The sequence below is a fragment of the Camelus ferus genome, unplaced genomic scaffold, assembly GCF_009834535.1.
Source record: "Camelus ferus isolate YT-003-E unplaced genomic scaffold, BCGSAC_Cfer_1.0 contig298, whole genome shotgun sequence".
NCBI lineage: Eukaryota > Metazoa > Chordata > Mammalia > Artiodactyla > Camelidae > Camelus > Camelus ferus.
Genome location: NW_022588414.1, coordinates 145,330 through 160,945, shown reverse-complemented (window position 1 = coordinate 160,945; position 15,616 = coordinate 145,330). Strand labels below are relative to the sequence as shown.

Sequence of the window (15,616 nt, the reverse complement as noted above, 5' to 3'; positions counted from 1 at the left end):
TACTTCTCAAAATTAAATATGGGAAGAGTGACACTAGACATAGTGGAGATCCATAAATACTAAAAAGATGCACTCAGACAACATATTTTTTCCTGGTGATATGAAAACCTGTTTAAAATATTTATCTAAATAGGCTTTTTAATCTCACAGGGATCAACAAATTTATTTGCCTATAACAGAATTTTTCTTATTAGCTGATAAGTAAAGGAAATCAAGTTAATACGTAGGATGGTTACTACAAAAAACTGGATTAGTGAGATTTAAATACCATAATAATGTTTAGAATTTTTGCTCTGCTTTTGTACTGAATGCACGTATATCTTTCACATGCCTCAAACACTCAAGTAATTACTGACGTTCATCTTATTTTCCCCCAGTGTTCAAATGAGCTTGTATGAAAAGTATACCATAGATATTTTGGAAAAAAATTTTAATAGAGACAATGATGACTTAATAGTCCAAATGAGTAAAAAACATTTTTTAGACACATATGTTGCTGCCTAAATCTGTTGGGCTTAAAAATGCTATTTTTACAAATTCTTGAAGTACTTTTATGTTAAAAAATTGTGTTCTTACTTGGAAAGGAGATAATTTATGATGCAGAAAATAGAATTACTTCTATTCTGTCCTACAATGTTGTTTTGATTACATTGCTCAATTAGTAGATGTATCACTATTTTGCATGCAGTATATTGGCACAGTGGTAATTCCAGTTGATTGAAAAAAAATAATGCCATACAATACATATTAAGTTATCTAATGAGCTACGTGTAATTATGCATTCATATGAGGTTTGGAAACAATCACTAGGAGCCATTTAGTTTGGGAAGTACAGTGTAATGGTAAGCAATCCAGTAATCTGACTACCTAGGTTGTATACTGGCTGTTGACTTTAGGCAAAATACTTAGCAATCCGCCCTCAGTTTCTTCATCTGTTAAATAGAAATAATAATATCACTGGCCTCACATGCTGTATTGTTGAATAAATGAGTTAATTCAAGGAAAGTTCTCAGAACAGTGTGGGCACTTGGAAAATGTTAGATAGTGCTATTTCTTAGTGCGTGGAGCTTGAAAAGGGTCAATCTTTGTGACTTTTAAGTTTTAAAAATACACATCTATTTGCTTATAAATAAAAAAATGACTGAAACCAAAGTATGAATTTGATAGTTAATCTATTGTACCAACATGCTTCTTTGACTCCCATTCTACCAGCTCAAAATTCTCTAGCTGACCCCTCCTCTTTAGGGGAACATGATATGTTTTTCTCAAGTCCCTAACCCTCTGTCCACGGGTTAGGAACCTAAGGATTTGTTACCACTATACCCAGACCCCATCGGGAAACATAACTGTGTTATGATTTCTTTCCTCCAAGTTCCCTTGGCTTCCCCAGTTGACCAGAGCAGTCCATTTCCATTCAGTTTATCACAGCAGTCATTTTATTTGCAAGCCTGCTATGTGCCTGGTGATGTTTGGCATTCTTGATACAAATTTAAGAACCTGTCTTGCCATTTAAATTGTTCAAGTCTAGTTCAGAAGATACATATGTAAATCAGCACTCCCTACTCCACATGATAAATATTATGGTAAAAATATTCAACAGTTGTCGTGAGATAACCAGGAAAAGAGGCACCTGAATATGCCTGAAATGTGAATACCCAGCACGAGAAAGTTGTTTAGCTGCAGGGCTTTCTCCTCTTCCAAGGTAACAAGAGCATTTAAACTGTGATCAATGGAAATGTGTTGTTTAACTTTAAAGACTAGAAGACCAGGGAGGCATAATATGAACTCTCAAGGGTAGAAGAAGTCTGTATCTGTCATGTTTGTAGTGTTGAGCTAGCAAGCCATAAAAAGACAGGGAGGAAGCTTAAATGCGTATTACCAAATGGACAAGGCCAATCTGAAAAGGCTACGTACTATATGACTCCAACTATATGACATTCTGGAAAAGAGAAAACTGTAGAGAAAATAAAAAACATCAGTGGTTGCCAGAGGTTGGAGGGGAAGGAGGGATGAACAGGTAAACACAGAATGTTTGTAGGGCAGTGAAATTACTCTGTATGATACTACAATAGGGTCATTATATATTTGACTACAAATATATAACGTCATTATACTACATGTATTTATATATTTGTCAAAACCCACAGAAAGTGCAACCCTAATGTAAACTGCAGACTTTGAGTAATAATGATGTGTCAATGCAGATTCATCAAAAATAGCAAATGTGTCACTCTGGTGGGGGATGTTGGTAGTCAGGGAGGTTAGGCATGTGTGGTGGTAGGGGTATGTGGGAACTCTCTGAACTTCCCATTCAATTTTACTGTGAACTTAAAACTGATGTAAAAATAAAGTCTATTAAAAATCCATCAAAATTACTGTGTCTAAAATAATGAAATACTATTAAGAAGCTTATATCAACCAGATTCCATTTGTTTATTTCTCAAAACAACTTTAAAAGCATGGTTAAACACACTCAGAAATGAGAAAATAAGTCAGAAAATTAACTAATTTATCATTTAATTGATCTTTTCCTAACACCTACTATGTGGCAGGCATTGTGTTAGGTGTGGGAGATACTATAATGAATCAATGTGGTTGTTATATTCCAGGGACTGAGCCAAACAAAAAAGAAGTAAGCCAACAAATAATATAATAGAAATTAGGTTAATTATTATGAGAAAATAAAGTGTTGAGATAGAGAATAGCAGGTTTCTTTTTACATAGAGAGCCCAGGAAAGGTTTCACATTTAATTTGAGCCTTAAAGAAAGCCAGGGGCCTACCATCTGAAGGGCATTAAAAACAGATAGAATAGTATGTAAAAAGTCTCTGAGGCAGAAAATAACAAAGTATTTGAGGAACTGCAAGAAAACAGGGTATATTGAATTTAAAGAGAAGATGAGGTTGGAGAGGAAAAGGTTGAGTATAAACCTTTACGATGAACATTTTGTTCATTGACCACGTTTCTTGAGCATCAACTGGTTGCCAGGCATTTTTACAGGCACTGAATGTATTAATGAACATAATTTCTAACATCTCTACACTCAAGTAGGGAAAGAAATTCACACACACACCAATAAATAAATACACATATACATACATACACACGTATGTACATACATGCATACATAATTCAGATTGGGCTGTGAGGAAACAAAGCAAGCTGAAACCATGCAGAGTAATTGTTATATAGTTTGTTTTCTTTGAAGAAGCGATATTTGAGCAGAGACCCGAATGATGAGAATGAAACAGCCACGTGAAATCTTAGGAAAGGTCCTCCCAGTCAGAAAGGGAGAGAAAAAAGTCTTTGCAAAGACCTCAAATCAGGAATGAGCCTGGCAAGCTTGAGGACAAGTCCAGTGTATCTGCACATAATGAGAAAGAGAAATGAGATGCTAAGGCTAGAGAGGAAGGTGGTCGGGGCCTTGAAGGCCAGGGAAAGCAGTTTTGCTTTTATTCTAGAGTCAATAGAAAGCCACTGTTGGGTTTTAAGCAGATGCATAATGAAATCATATTTACTCTTCACAAGATCTCTGTGGCTTTCTGCGGAGGATGGACTGTGGGGACATGTAAATGGAAATGAGAGGTAGGAGGCTACTACAGGAATCCAGATGAAAACTAAAGACCGTATGAACCATGGTGGTAGCAGGGATGGTGGAAAGAAATGGATGAGTTCCGGATACATTTTGACGGAAGAACTTACAGGATTGCCAAAAGTTAGGACAGAGTGAGAGTGATTCCTTGGCTTTTGACTTGATCAATTTTGGTGAGTGCTGGAAACATTTATCAAGATGAAAGCAAATGGTAGAACAATAGATTTCAGGGGTCATGGGAAGGAATTTGAATGTTATTGTAAATGTATTGGCAATCTATGGGATAGTTTGAAGTGGTGCAGGGGATATAACTCAGTGTACACTTTAAGAAGATCATTTTTGATGCTCTGTAGTGAGTCAGCTAAAAGAAAGGGAAGCAAGAATGATGCATCAGTGCTGGCCTGAGTAACTGGAAAGTTTTTGGAAAGGTTCCTGTTTTCTGAAAGTGGAAAAAATGGAAAAGGTGTACACGTTTCGGGGAAAAGAATTCCATGTGGGAATGAAGGGATGTAAGATGTCCCTAAGACGTTAAGTGGTGCTTACAAGTGCTGCTGGCTATGTGTGCCCAAGACTTACTTTGAGAGGTCTGAGTCAGATAAATTTTGGGGTAGATAAATTTTGGACTCATCAGCATAAAGGTGTTATTGAATTAAAGTATATGGGTAAGATCACTTAGGGACAAATTTTAAGAAACGAAAGGGAGAGGGACCATAACCACGTCTTAAGTGTTATCTACATTTAGACTAAGGCAGAAGAGAAGGAGCAGCACAGGGTCCTGAGAGGGAGTTCCCATTGCTGCAGAGTGTCAATAGAACAATAGGGGAAAGCTAGGTCAAAGGTAGGGATGGGAAGAAAGACAGAATTAATCTTGTTTCTCAAATGAGTATGGGCAAGCTGACACATTGCTATTTGTCCAAAACTTCTTTGGGTCTAATGGCCATCATGAGATGACTGTTGTTCTCCAGGGGTTGAGAAGAAGGTGATCGCGTTCATAGATGAACTGGCACAATGGCCTCCTAAGATTTTTCCCTTTGCAGTGTCTTTCCCTAAGAGAGCAGCTTCTAGAGGCTTTGCCCATTGTCAAGTAGTAAGTAATAGAGCTGACTGCACCCTGGTTTACTTATAGCAGAGTCTGCCACACCGTGCTCCGCCTGCTCCCAGTAAAATAGACTGATACATGGAGTCTCTTAGCACATGGTTAAACACACAGTCTTTAATAAGACCTGCTCTGCAGAGCCTTACAGGATTTGGCTCCTCACTTTCTCTTCATTCTCACCTTGTTCAACTAATTCCCTCACATACTGGATGTGACTTCAATCCTATTGATGGCTGTTGTCCTTTTCCAGAAATGCCCTAGTGTCATATTGATCTCAAGCTTTTTACTGCTCCATCCTTGGCCTGAAATGCTCTTCTTTCAGATTTTCAAATGGCTAGACTCCTTCTTATCTTTTAGGTTCTAGGGTATGTTTCATCTCCTCAGAAAAGATTTCCAGACATATTACTCAATTTTGTCTTCTTATCGTGCCAGTTACCTGTGGTTCTTCTATATCTTATTGCTCTAGTTTATGTTTTTATACCATTCATCAGCATCTGTAAGTCATGTGTTCTGTTTGTTTAGGCATTTATTATTGATTTCCTCTTTTATATCATGAACTTCTTAACTCAGGGATTTCTCTTTTACATAGAAAAGGGCTGGCTCTCAGTAGGTGCTCCATAAAATGTTAGCTGAGTGCATGAACACTTGATAAATGTTAGTTCCTTCTATATTCTAAAGTAAGCTACTACTTTCTCTCTCATAATTCTAGCAGTTGTAACTTTTATGGCTCTTAAGACAAAATGTGATAATATATGTAAAAGGCCCTAATCCAGTTCTTAGCACATGGTAGGCAATTAAGTAATAATTTTTTTCATTCTTTTATCAATAGATCCCACTGAAAGAGCATGCCAGAAATTAATTATATGGTGTAATTCAAATTGGGGTATTGCAATGATGGTGATTTTATACCTTAGCATTGCATATTAGATAGCATATATCATATTATATCTTATTTTTTGTATGTGATATAAGATGTGCTAGAAGATATGGAGCATATATTTTTATCACATTGTTGTGGTGAAATTATTATATTTAAATACTGTCTTCTGAGACACAAACATTCTCCAAGTAATCTACCTTCTTAGTGTTTCAAACTGTATTAATTACAATTAGAAGAAAATAAAATTGACTGCTGTCCTAAATTAATGTGAAATTTTCTGTCTACTAAGGTAAGTTATAATTCTGATAATAAGTTTCATGATTAACTGATACGTCCTACCTTCATGTTCACTGTTTCTAGGAAGAACCCTATGTCCTATTTAAGAAGTCTGACAAACCTCTTTATGGGAATGATCGATTTGAGGGCTATTGTATTGACCTCCTCAAAGAGTTATCTACAATACTTGGCTTTACATACGAAATTAGACTTGTGGAGGATGGGAAATATGGAGCCCAGGATGATGCCAATGGACAATGGAACGGAATGGTCCGTGAACTAATTGATCATGTAAGTCCCTTTTCTTATTATTTATTACCTTTGGAAGATTGCTAAAAATGTACTTTTTTTTTTTATGGTTAGGGCTTAATAAGGTCAAAAAATAATAATACATTTTGAGTATATATTTCCTTCAATAATTTTATTCAAAGGATATGGTATTTTTGCCATTAAACATAAAGAATTTAAGGGGGTTTTGTATATATACATATATTTCTATTAGAGATAGATGTCTGTCTTTAACTAGTAATTAGTGATTTAGTATCTTGAAGTTTTTTGTCTTAATTTGTAAAGTGGAATGTGATTTCCTAATGTGTGAATATCTTTTTCACTTTTACAATGCTAACTTTCTAATCAACAGAGAGAATGGGTGATACAAATTCTAAATGTCATGGTAAAAATTTCCTGTATGAGGATAGGATACTTCTTACAACTAGAGATGAGAGAAATCTATATGCTAAAACTATAGAATAAGGTACTGGATAAAAATAAGGCAAGAATAGTAAGCACACTGAAGCAGAAGGATAGACATTTTATTTTTTAAATTAAATAAGCCAGGCATTCCTTCTTAATCAGGAAAGCATTACTTCATAATTTCTCAGTTGGTAGTATTAATTAATTCATCTATTTGAAATAAACTCTTATCTTTTCAATATCGTAAGATTGTATATGACTTCGTGTTTTGCAACTTTTAAGTTTATTTTGACATTCTCCACAATATTAAGGCATATAATTATTGCTAAGAATTCTACAAGATAATAAAAATAATTGTCTTTGTAAAAATCATTGTGAACTGTATCCTAAATAAAAAATTATTACCTACAGAAGTAGCAAATATAGGCAGTTTTCAAAGCATTTTGAAAATACTTTGCTATCAATTATAAAGCTCATTGTGAAGAATAAGAGAATAAGGGAGATCTATCTATCTATCTATCTATCTACTAGTCAAGAAAAACTTAGAAGGCAATTGTTAGACACAAAAAACAATACAAACCATTATTTCAAAAATTTCTTTTTCTTCAAATTTTCAACATAATTTCTTTTCATGATTTGGAATTTATTCAGTAAGATCCTAAATTTTTACACTTGATCAGTTATTTCCTACAAATTCTGCTTAAATTTTAATTTTGTAAAATTTATTAGAAGGTGATAATTTGGAATCAAATATAAAACCTTAAGCTGTATGTTAATTTCTATTATACTAGTAACTGTCAGAAACCTAACTTAAGATGGTTTAAGTAACTCATTAGTTTGCATCTTTGAGAAGTCCAGAAGTGGACTTGGCTGGATTTAGAATATCAAGATTTAGTTTCTTTTGCCTCAGTTTAGCTTTTACTTCCTTATATTTGTCTTACTCTGAGACATGTGCCTCCCAATAGGTGGCAAGAACAATTGCCACCAGCAGTTCTAGATTAACCATCCAGGTACAAATATAGCACCAGAAACCTATAATTTTATCAAAAGTTCCAAATTTGGTTTTATTGACCTTACCTAGGTCATAAAGTAATTCCTGAACTAATGATCCTATTTAGAGGAAAGTGGTATTCTCATTGGATATCCTAGAGCATATACTTGCTCAAGAAACCAGAAGGCAAGGTCAACCGCTTTAAAACCACATAGATCTAGAGTTGGGGAACTCTGGGTTTTCAAAGGAAAATCAAGGCATTTATACCTGAAGAAACTGGAATGGATGCTGCACAGACCAATACAACAGATATTCACTACAGAATCTGTGAATAAGTAGCTTATGTGAGGCTTTAGTTAGAACACAAAAATGTTGTATCACCAGTGCTTTGATGCATGTATTTGTCCTGTGTGCTTAACTAATGCTCTTTTAATTAAGCTTTTTAAGATTTAAAATAGATTAGAAGTTTTAGGTTTCTAGGATTGGTTTCTTTTTGATTTCTTATGTATGTATTTCTTTAAGAAAATTATAGAGTAGAAAATGAAGATTAGGGTATACAATTTAGAGCTATGGCATACAAGATAATGGCACACCAAGTGAAGGAATAGCAAGGAAGGTATTAACATTTGATATTTATTTCTCAAAAATTAGTTTTGATTTTGAGTGGAGACCACTGATCAAGATCAGTTATTGAATCATTTTATTCTTCTCAGTGCCATATCTGTCACTTCACCTTCTACTTTTTCCTTGCTGGAGTTCTGTCCTATTTCAGTGTACACTTCCTCATGTCTCATATTGTTGGCTTAGCCTTGGTTTTTAATGTTTAGCATAAGTCACATTAAACTAGAATGATGACTGTTGTTGGTGTATTTTTCTTTGTATAACCTCAGCTTAATTTGCATGTTCATGAATATGCTAATTTATATATAAAGCAATAACTGAACTACTAATCAGATCAACACCCTGAACTTCTCCCACTCCTTTACTTTTCTTAGATAAGATTATCTTCTCTTATAGCTTAATTACCATTCTCATCCTGAAATTTCACCATTTTACATCTTCAGCCCTGAGCTTTATACCCATATATCTAACTACCTCTGGTATATTTTCCACTTAAATGCTTCATAAGCACCTCAAAAGAAGCATGTTCTAGACTGAATTTATTATTTATCTTCCCTGAATCTGTTCCTTCTCAACAATTTTGTATATCAGTACACGGCATCAACAATCCAACAGGTTTCCCAAGCCAAAAATTTAGTAGTCATTTTTGCGCTGTTTATTGAATGTGATTCTTAAACAATTCTGAAAGCTGCCCACATCTTTACATCTCCACTGTCACATGGATTAGCTTCCCAGTATGAGACTCTTTCCCTTCTAATCCTATCTATCTGTTTTGGTTCAGCTAGAGTCTTGTCTCAGAAAGAGAAATCTGATCATGGCCCTCTCTTGCATAAAATCCTTGAGTAGTTTCCATTGTGCTAAGGATATAGGACCAACTATGTAATGTATTTACAAGCCCTTCTCCATTTGGTTATGCTTTATCTCTTATGGAAATCTTTTTGACCCTTCAGATCTACTCTCAGACCTTCTCCACTTTGCTTTCTGTATTGGGAGTTTGTCCTACACAGCGTAAATCAACAAGGCTTCTCAGCCAACGATCCAAGGGAGAATTTCCATACCATTATTCTTATCACACTTCATGATAATTTTCAGCTTAATATCTATTCTCTTTACTTGCATTTAAGTTGTATAGTAGTTACAATATCAATCAGGACTGTTTCAGTTGCAAATGTAAGAAACATGTCTAAATATAATTTACACAAACATATATATATATTTTTAAAAGGCCCACATTACTGAAAACATCCAATAGTGATTTTCACTTTAAGTACATTTGGACTTAGAGTCTTAAAGGATGCCATTGATGCATTGACCTCTCTTTCACTGCCTTGTTGTCTCTGGGCTTTACTCTCTTCTCTAAGGGTTTTATTCTTAAACGTTTTTTTTCCATATAGTGACAAAGGTGGCTCAAGGTGACTCTAGGCTAGCGGTTGTCAACTAGGGGCAATTTTTTTCTCCAGGAAACATTCGGCAATGTTAGGAGACTTTGTATTTTCACAACTTAAGGAGGCAGGGGAGATGCTGCTACTGCCATCAAGGAGTAGATGCTAGAGACGCTAGCCTGTAAACGATGCGCGCAAGATAGCCTCTCACGACAAAAATCATTTGCCTCTAATGTCAGTAGTGCTGAAATTGAGAAACTCTACTCTAGGCTTACCAGGTTCTTAGACTCCTCCTTTTGAAAGAAATCTCCTTTTGCCAAAGTTTCAGCAAAATCTATGGCAGGATGTTGGGGTGAGGTGGGAGGGGTGTTAAGTGGACCAGCTTGGGCCATGTGTCCGTCCATGACTAATCCATCAGTCTGGGATTGAGGAAGTGGATATTGGAATGGCCAGACCTGGGTCATATGTCCATATCTGAAACTGTGGGATACAGTCCACCCCACAATTATAAATTATGGTACTTATAATTTTTATGTGAACTTGGGGACAGAGGCAAGTAATATTTATTTTATACCAGTTATGTGCTAGACCATTTTCTAGGTTTTCTAGGCTTTACTTGGTTAAGTAGAAAGGGAACCATCTTACATTCTTAAGTAGAACCATCAAGAGGCTATGCTTATTCAGGTGTTGTAATGGGGAAATCTAAAAATAAGATCTTCTCTCAATCCAGTAAACCTCTCCATAAAGGTAGACAAAAAAGAAAATACTTTTATTATTGAATAAGCATTGTACCAGAGTGTGATGCACACTGTAAGCAATTTGCTAAAAGATTACAAAGACAGAAATATCACCCTTTTATATAGCCAAGTAGACATAATCCATTACATACATGTTCTCAAGACAAACAATAACTAGTCCTCAAGAAGGCTTACTTTTTTTTTTACAGTCCTGAAGAAGTCTTGAGAGCACCATTTATCACACATTGTTCATATTAGACTTATTTGGTAATTGGAGTGACCATCTGTGGTAGATAATAGGCTTTATACAATAGAAAAATAAGCTACTGATGTCTTTATGACAACAGGTAGATTTTAGGCACTCATCCACCAAAGTTCAGCTTCTGTCCTCCCATAGGAAATTAGAGATAGGGTATGCTCTTCCTTGGTGATTCCGTTTCAAAGAGATACTCCCCAGGCCCTTGAGAAAGGCATCCCCTGGTGGAAACCTGGCAAGAAGCTTACTTTATTTTAGAAACAGAGAGAAGGAACTTAGAATTATAAATTTTCTAAAGTAAATGTTCTAAGAAAAGGACAGGGGTCTCTTCCATTATTTTCAACAGGGAGAATTTGAATCTCTTATGTTTAATTTGTATATGCCTTTACAGTTGCAAGTCTATTTATTTGAATAATAGTTGATTTTATCACCTTCTTCTCTATCCTTCCTTCCTGAGAGGACCTTCAATGCATGGGGTTTAGTATGGTCTCTCAAATTCATTATAACCTAACCAAGGACAGTTCTTGGTGGTACAATATGAAGATAAAACCTCAGAAAGGTACTAGAAGAAAGTGGCTCCATAAGGCATCATTAGTCCTTGGAAAATGACAAACTATTCCCCTGAAAACACCTTCTTCCCCCATCATTTCCACAACAGGGCTGCACAACATGGTTTACTAGGAAGTACTTGGTAAGACAGATATTCATTCAAATCATAATTCTTCTACTACATGATTATATGCCTTGGGCAAATTGCTTTAAACTCAGTCTTAGTTTTTTTAAAAAAAAAGTAGAGATAATATATTAATAATTAGGAACTATATATATATTTCCCAATGCAATGGCTGACATAATAGATAATAAATGGACACATAACTAATAAGTTCAAACTTTGTGTTCTCTTACTTATTCTGTCTTTTCCACTATACTGTGTTTATGAATATTCCTGTAGAAGACTAAAAGTAAAACATTCAGACACTATTACAATGAGAAAGATGTGGGGATTATAGTTGCTATTGATATTAAATTTGTTGAACCATAGTAAGTAAAATCAGTGTTACATTTAACATAAAATGTATTCATTGGAACCTTCAATGTTCAGATATCTCAGTGCTTTCCTACCTAAATGACCTATGTCTTGTGAATGGCAGTTTTATATTAGACTTAATTAAACATAGAGAAGAATTAATAGAGAATCAGATTTACTGTTAAATTAGCAATAGGTAGGTTAAAGGGTGCAATGATGTTTAGCAAAGCAGGGGCATCTAATTTTTTCAAAATTACTATATAATATTATCTATATATGAAATAAATCATTATTAGAAAAATCAGCATGTTTCTGGACATCCTTATACCTATTTCTCAGTTTGGTATTGTGTCAAATTTGAGTTATAGGTATGACACTGTTAACAGACTTATTTTCCTGGCTGGCATCTTTTAAACCAGCAATTCTCAAATGCTTTTTTTCAAAAGATAAAAAATTTCCCAGAAACTCATTATTTGGTACATTTCATGAAATGTTGGTAGTATGTTCCACTACAGAGGAAGTAAAAGTGGAATGTATGCAGTTTTTCCTTAATACAGATGACCTACTCTTTCAAATATTTTAACTCTAAGAGGTCTTTCTATCAGGCTGACCATTGTTTGAGTTTCTTTGATGATTGGTGACCTGGGCCCTTCTGTTTGAAATTCATTGGGCAGCTATAATAGCTGAAAATTTCTGTGAGACATCAAACTGATTAAAATCTAAATCAGGACACAATTTTATCATATCAGGTCACTGCATCCACCGTCCTCTGCATTGTTGTATATTATAGTAGTATTCATTTGCTTTGAATATACTGAAAATAACTAAGAGACACAAATAATTGGATTGCACAAAGTGTTCAGTATTCAAGAATATTTATTGAAAGAATGACACAAATGGTCCACAGTGCTGCACAACAAATGTTAAACTCAAAGCCCCATTCTCCTTAGAGATTATGCTATATATTTTCCAAATGCTCTTATTCTTATGTTGTCTTCCAAGGGTCCCAGTGAAAGTGTCTGTTCAAGGACCAAGGAAAGAAAGAAACAGTGACATATTTTCCTCAGGAAATTAAAGCATCATAACTTTTTTGTATAATACTTTATGAAATATCTCATCAGTTTTTTCATTCCTAAAAGCAAGCTTAGCTATTGAACCTGACATAGTAGAAATGAAACTTTCTAATGCAACTATTGTGTTAAGTTGGGCATACATTTTCCTTGCAGCTTTGGGGTGTGTATTGCTTATGGCTAATAACTCATTTGTGGGCTCATGAAATAACTGTTGTACGTTATTTATAAATCCAACTAGAGTTATTCATAAGCATGAAGGAAAACACCTAAGCTGCAATAAGCTATTAGCACATAGTATTATGGGACTACTTGAAGGAGACAAGGGCAGTTGAATTACTTTCCAGTCTCTGGTGATGTTTGCCTTGGCAGTGGGGAACTTCAGGAAGATTTATGCTTGTAAACATCCATACATAAGTTAATAAAGCAGGATGTCAAGTCTCTGTTTGTGCAGGTTAAAAATAGACCTCAGATCTGTCCCTACCTTTCAATTTTACACCTACCAACCTAGTTCAGACTCTTGCCACCTCGTTATGTCTTTATTATGTACTTCCTGGCTCTTCTTTAGGAATCCACCTACACATTTATAGTCAGATTTTTCTTTAATCACTGATGTCTTCTCAAAGCTGTCCCACTCAAAGTATTGCAGAGATACCGACAGATTGAGGTATAATATTTCACGTACTCACGTTGACCTTTCATTTATTTCTCACTGTTCCCTGACATCTAGTGGCTTGTGTGCTCTTACTTTGTCACCTGTTTATAGTTCACCTCCAGGGCTCTGTGTTGGGACACTGCTCACTAAGACTTTTTTCTGACCTCTTCACACGTCTGAAGAGCCCACTTTTTGGAACACGTGTAGAGCTCCTGCTTCTGCTGCTTGATTACAGATACTCTTTGTTACTTGAAATTCTTCGTCCTTTCATCTTTCACACAGAATAAGCCCCAGCTGGAGGCAAATTTCCACATGCCCTTAAGCCAGTAATCTGCGGGGGGCTTCTCTGACCTAGTGTCATAATGCTGATAAAATGTGTGAGGGAGTACTGTGTACTCATACTCCACAGACCTGCATTACTTCCTAACTGCAAATCTGGGGATTTGGATGCTATCTGTCTATGCTGCTTAGCCTTGGGAAAGCTATTTACTCTGCCTTAAGGTCAGTTTTGTCAATGTACATGGGAATAATGATACTCATAGAATGATGGTGTGGATTCAGTGTTAATATCTGAGAGTGGAGTAGCACTGTAGCCATTTTTAACTCAGTCAGATGCATCAGTGGGACAGCAGAGATGGAGGATAGATGGGGGAAACACAGGGAAGGGGAGGAAGACCATGACAAGAGGAAAAAACAATTTAAATGTTGTTAGACTGTGATGCAGAACCCACCATGGGTCTCATGACTTACTGTGTGAAAGCTCCTGACACAAATGGATGCTCTAATGTACATAGACTCAGATTTAAAAACAAAGAAAAAAAGAAAACCTAACGTCTAGTCAAAAACTGCTACTTAACCTGGTGTGCAAACACAGGAATTGAGTTAAGTTCTATGACTGGACTATTTAAGGAGTCTTCAAGTCATAGTTGAGAAGCTGATTCTAACTTGAGACATGAATATATCATGCAGGTCTTGGTAAATAGGAAACAAGACAAGGTTTTTTTTTTTTATTATTACTATTATTACTGTTAATATATCAAAAGGGGGTGCCAAATGCTTTCTTTCATGTTGCTTTATCTTGGCTAGTCAACACTATGAGTTTGATTATGGTTGAACCATGATTAATTTAAAACCAATAATTGGCAACATTTGCTATAATATTATGAGAGGAAAAGGGCAGCTTTTTAAAAAAATAATTAACAACTAAAAATGAGAGATTTTTAAAGCCATGGTCTCAGCCCTTCCACCTCATTAGAATTGTTTAGATTAGACTAGGAGAAGTGTTCATTTGTTGCTTAGCTCTTTTAGAGATACCAAAGAACTTTGCAGCCTTTTTGTGCTTAAAGTGACTTCTGCTTTAATATTATTATTAACCCTTTGTGGTTGGTAAGAGAGTGGGTTGGTCAATAAAAGCTTTTTTTCTTTTCCTTTTTAATGAAGCTCTTTTTTTAAAAAATAACTTCAAGAGCTGTTGAAATTTTAAAAGCAAACAAACAAAAACTTGATCATTTGACAGATTAAAAAAAGACTGAGAAAATTCTGTTTTAGTTTGTAGAATAATTATGGCAAAATGGGAAGTCTGTTAGGCTCTAATTCCCTCTTATCTTGCATAGTTTTTAAGAAGACCAGTGATGCTACGGTTTTCCAGCTGCATGAATGCTTCCCAGCAAGCTTCCTCAACAATGTAATTGGTATTTAACACTATCAAGTTTTTTTGTGATTCATAAATGACCCTCATTTATTTATTTGAATAATAAAGACCTCATTATTCTTTGCCTTGCCTCCTGATTGTTCTTTATATACATACTAGGGAGGAATTCAAACATTTGTTTTTCAAGGAACTTAAAAAGTCTCCAGGTATTATTATAAAAATGGAAAGGCTAAATCAAAAAACAGTTTCTACTAACTGGGAATTGACTTGTGCCATGGCTTTGAATTTCAATAGCAATGTTGTCTCAACTTTAGTGGAAATACTCTGGTATTTTTCAGTTAAAAGCATTGAATGAGGGTAATATTATTATCACTAATATTATTTTCTTATATTTTAGGAAAAATAAAACATGGAAGTGCAAATTTATTTATAATCCCCATGACGCAAAAGTGGCAACTGCAAACATGTTTGCTGACTTTGCTTCATGTTTCTCTCTTTTAATATAAAAGTTATAAAACATTACAGATAATGTTGAAGTCCCTTACTCACCATAGATCTCTCACTTTAGTAATTTCCAAATCAATTACGAAAAATAAAATTACATTTCTCTCATCCCTCCCGATTGCAACCACACATAAATTTGGTATTCTCTTGGTCTATTTTGTATAAATTTCTCAATAGTATTTGGTA

The 15,616-nt window shown here is 35.0% G+C and overlaps 1 protein-coding gene across 3 annotated transcripts in view; it reads left to right on the top strand.

Annotated features, from left to right (window-relative positions):
* GRIK2 (glutamate ionotropic receptor kainate type subunit 2) overlaps positions 1-15,616 on the top strand; it is an 896,246-nt gene that overhangs the window by 736,619 nt on the left and 144,011 nt on the right. For all 3 annotated transcript variants that reach the window (XM_032476219.1, XM_032476220.1, XM_032476221.1), the window contains one exon: positions 5,928-6,134. In XM_032476219.1, coding sequence (XP_032332110.1) covers positions 5,928-6,134 — 207 coding nt within the window. The remainder of the gene's footprint in view (positions 1-5,927; positions 6,135-15,616) is intronic.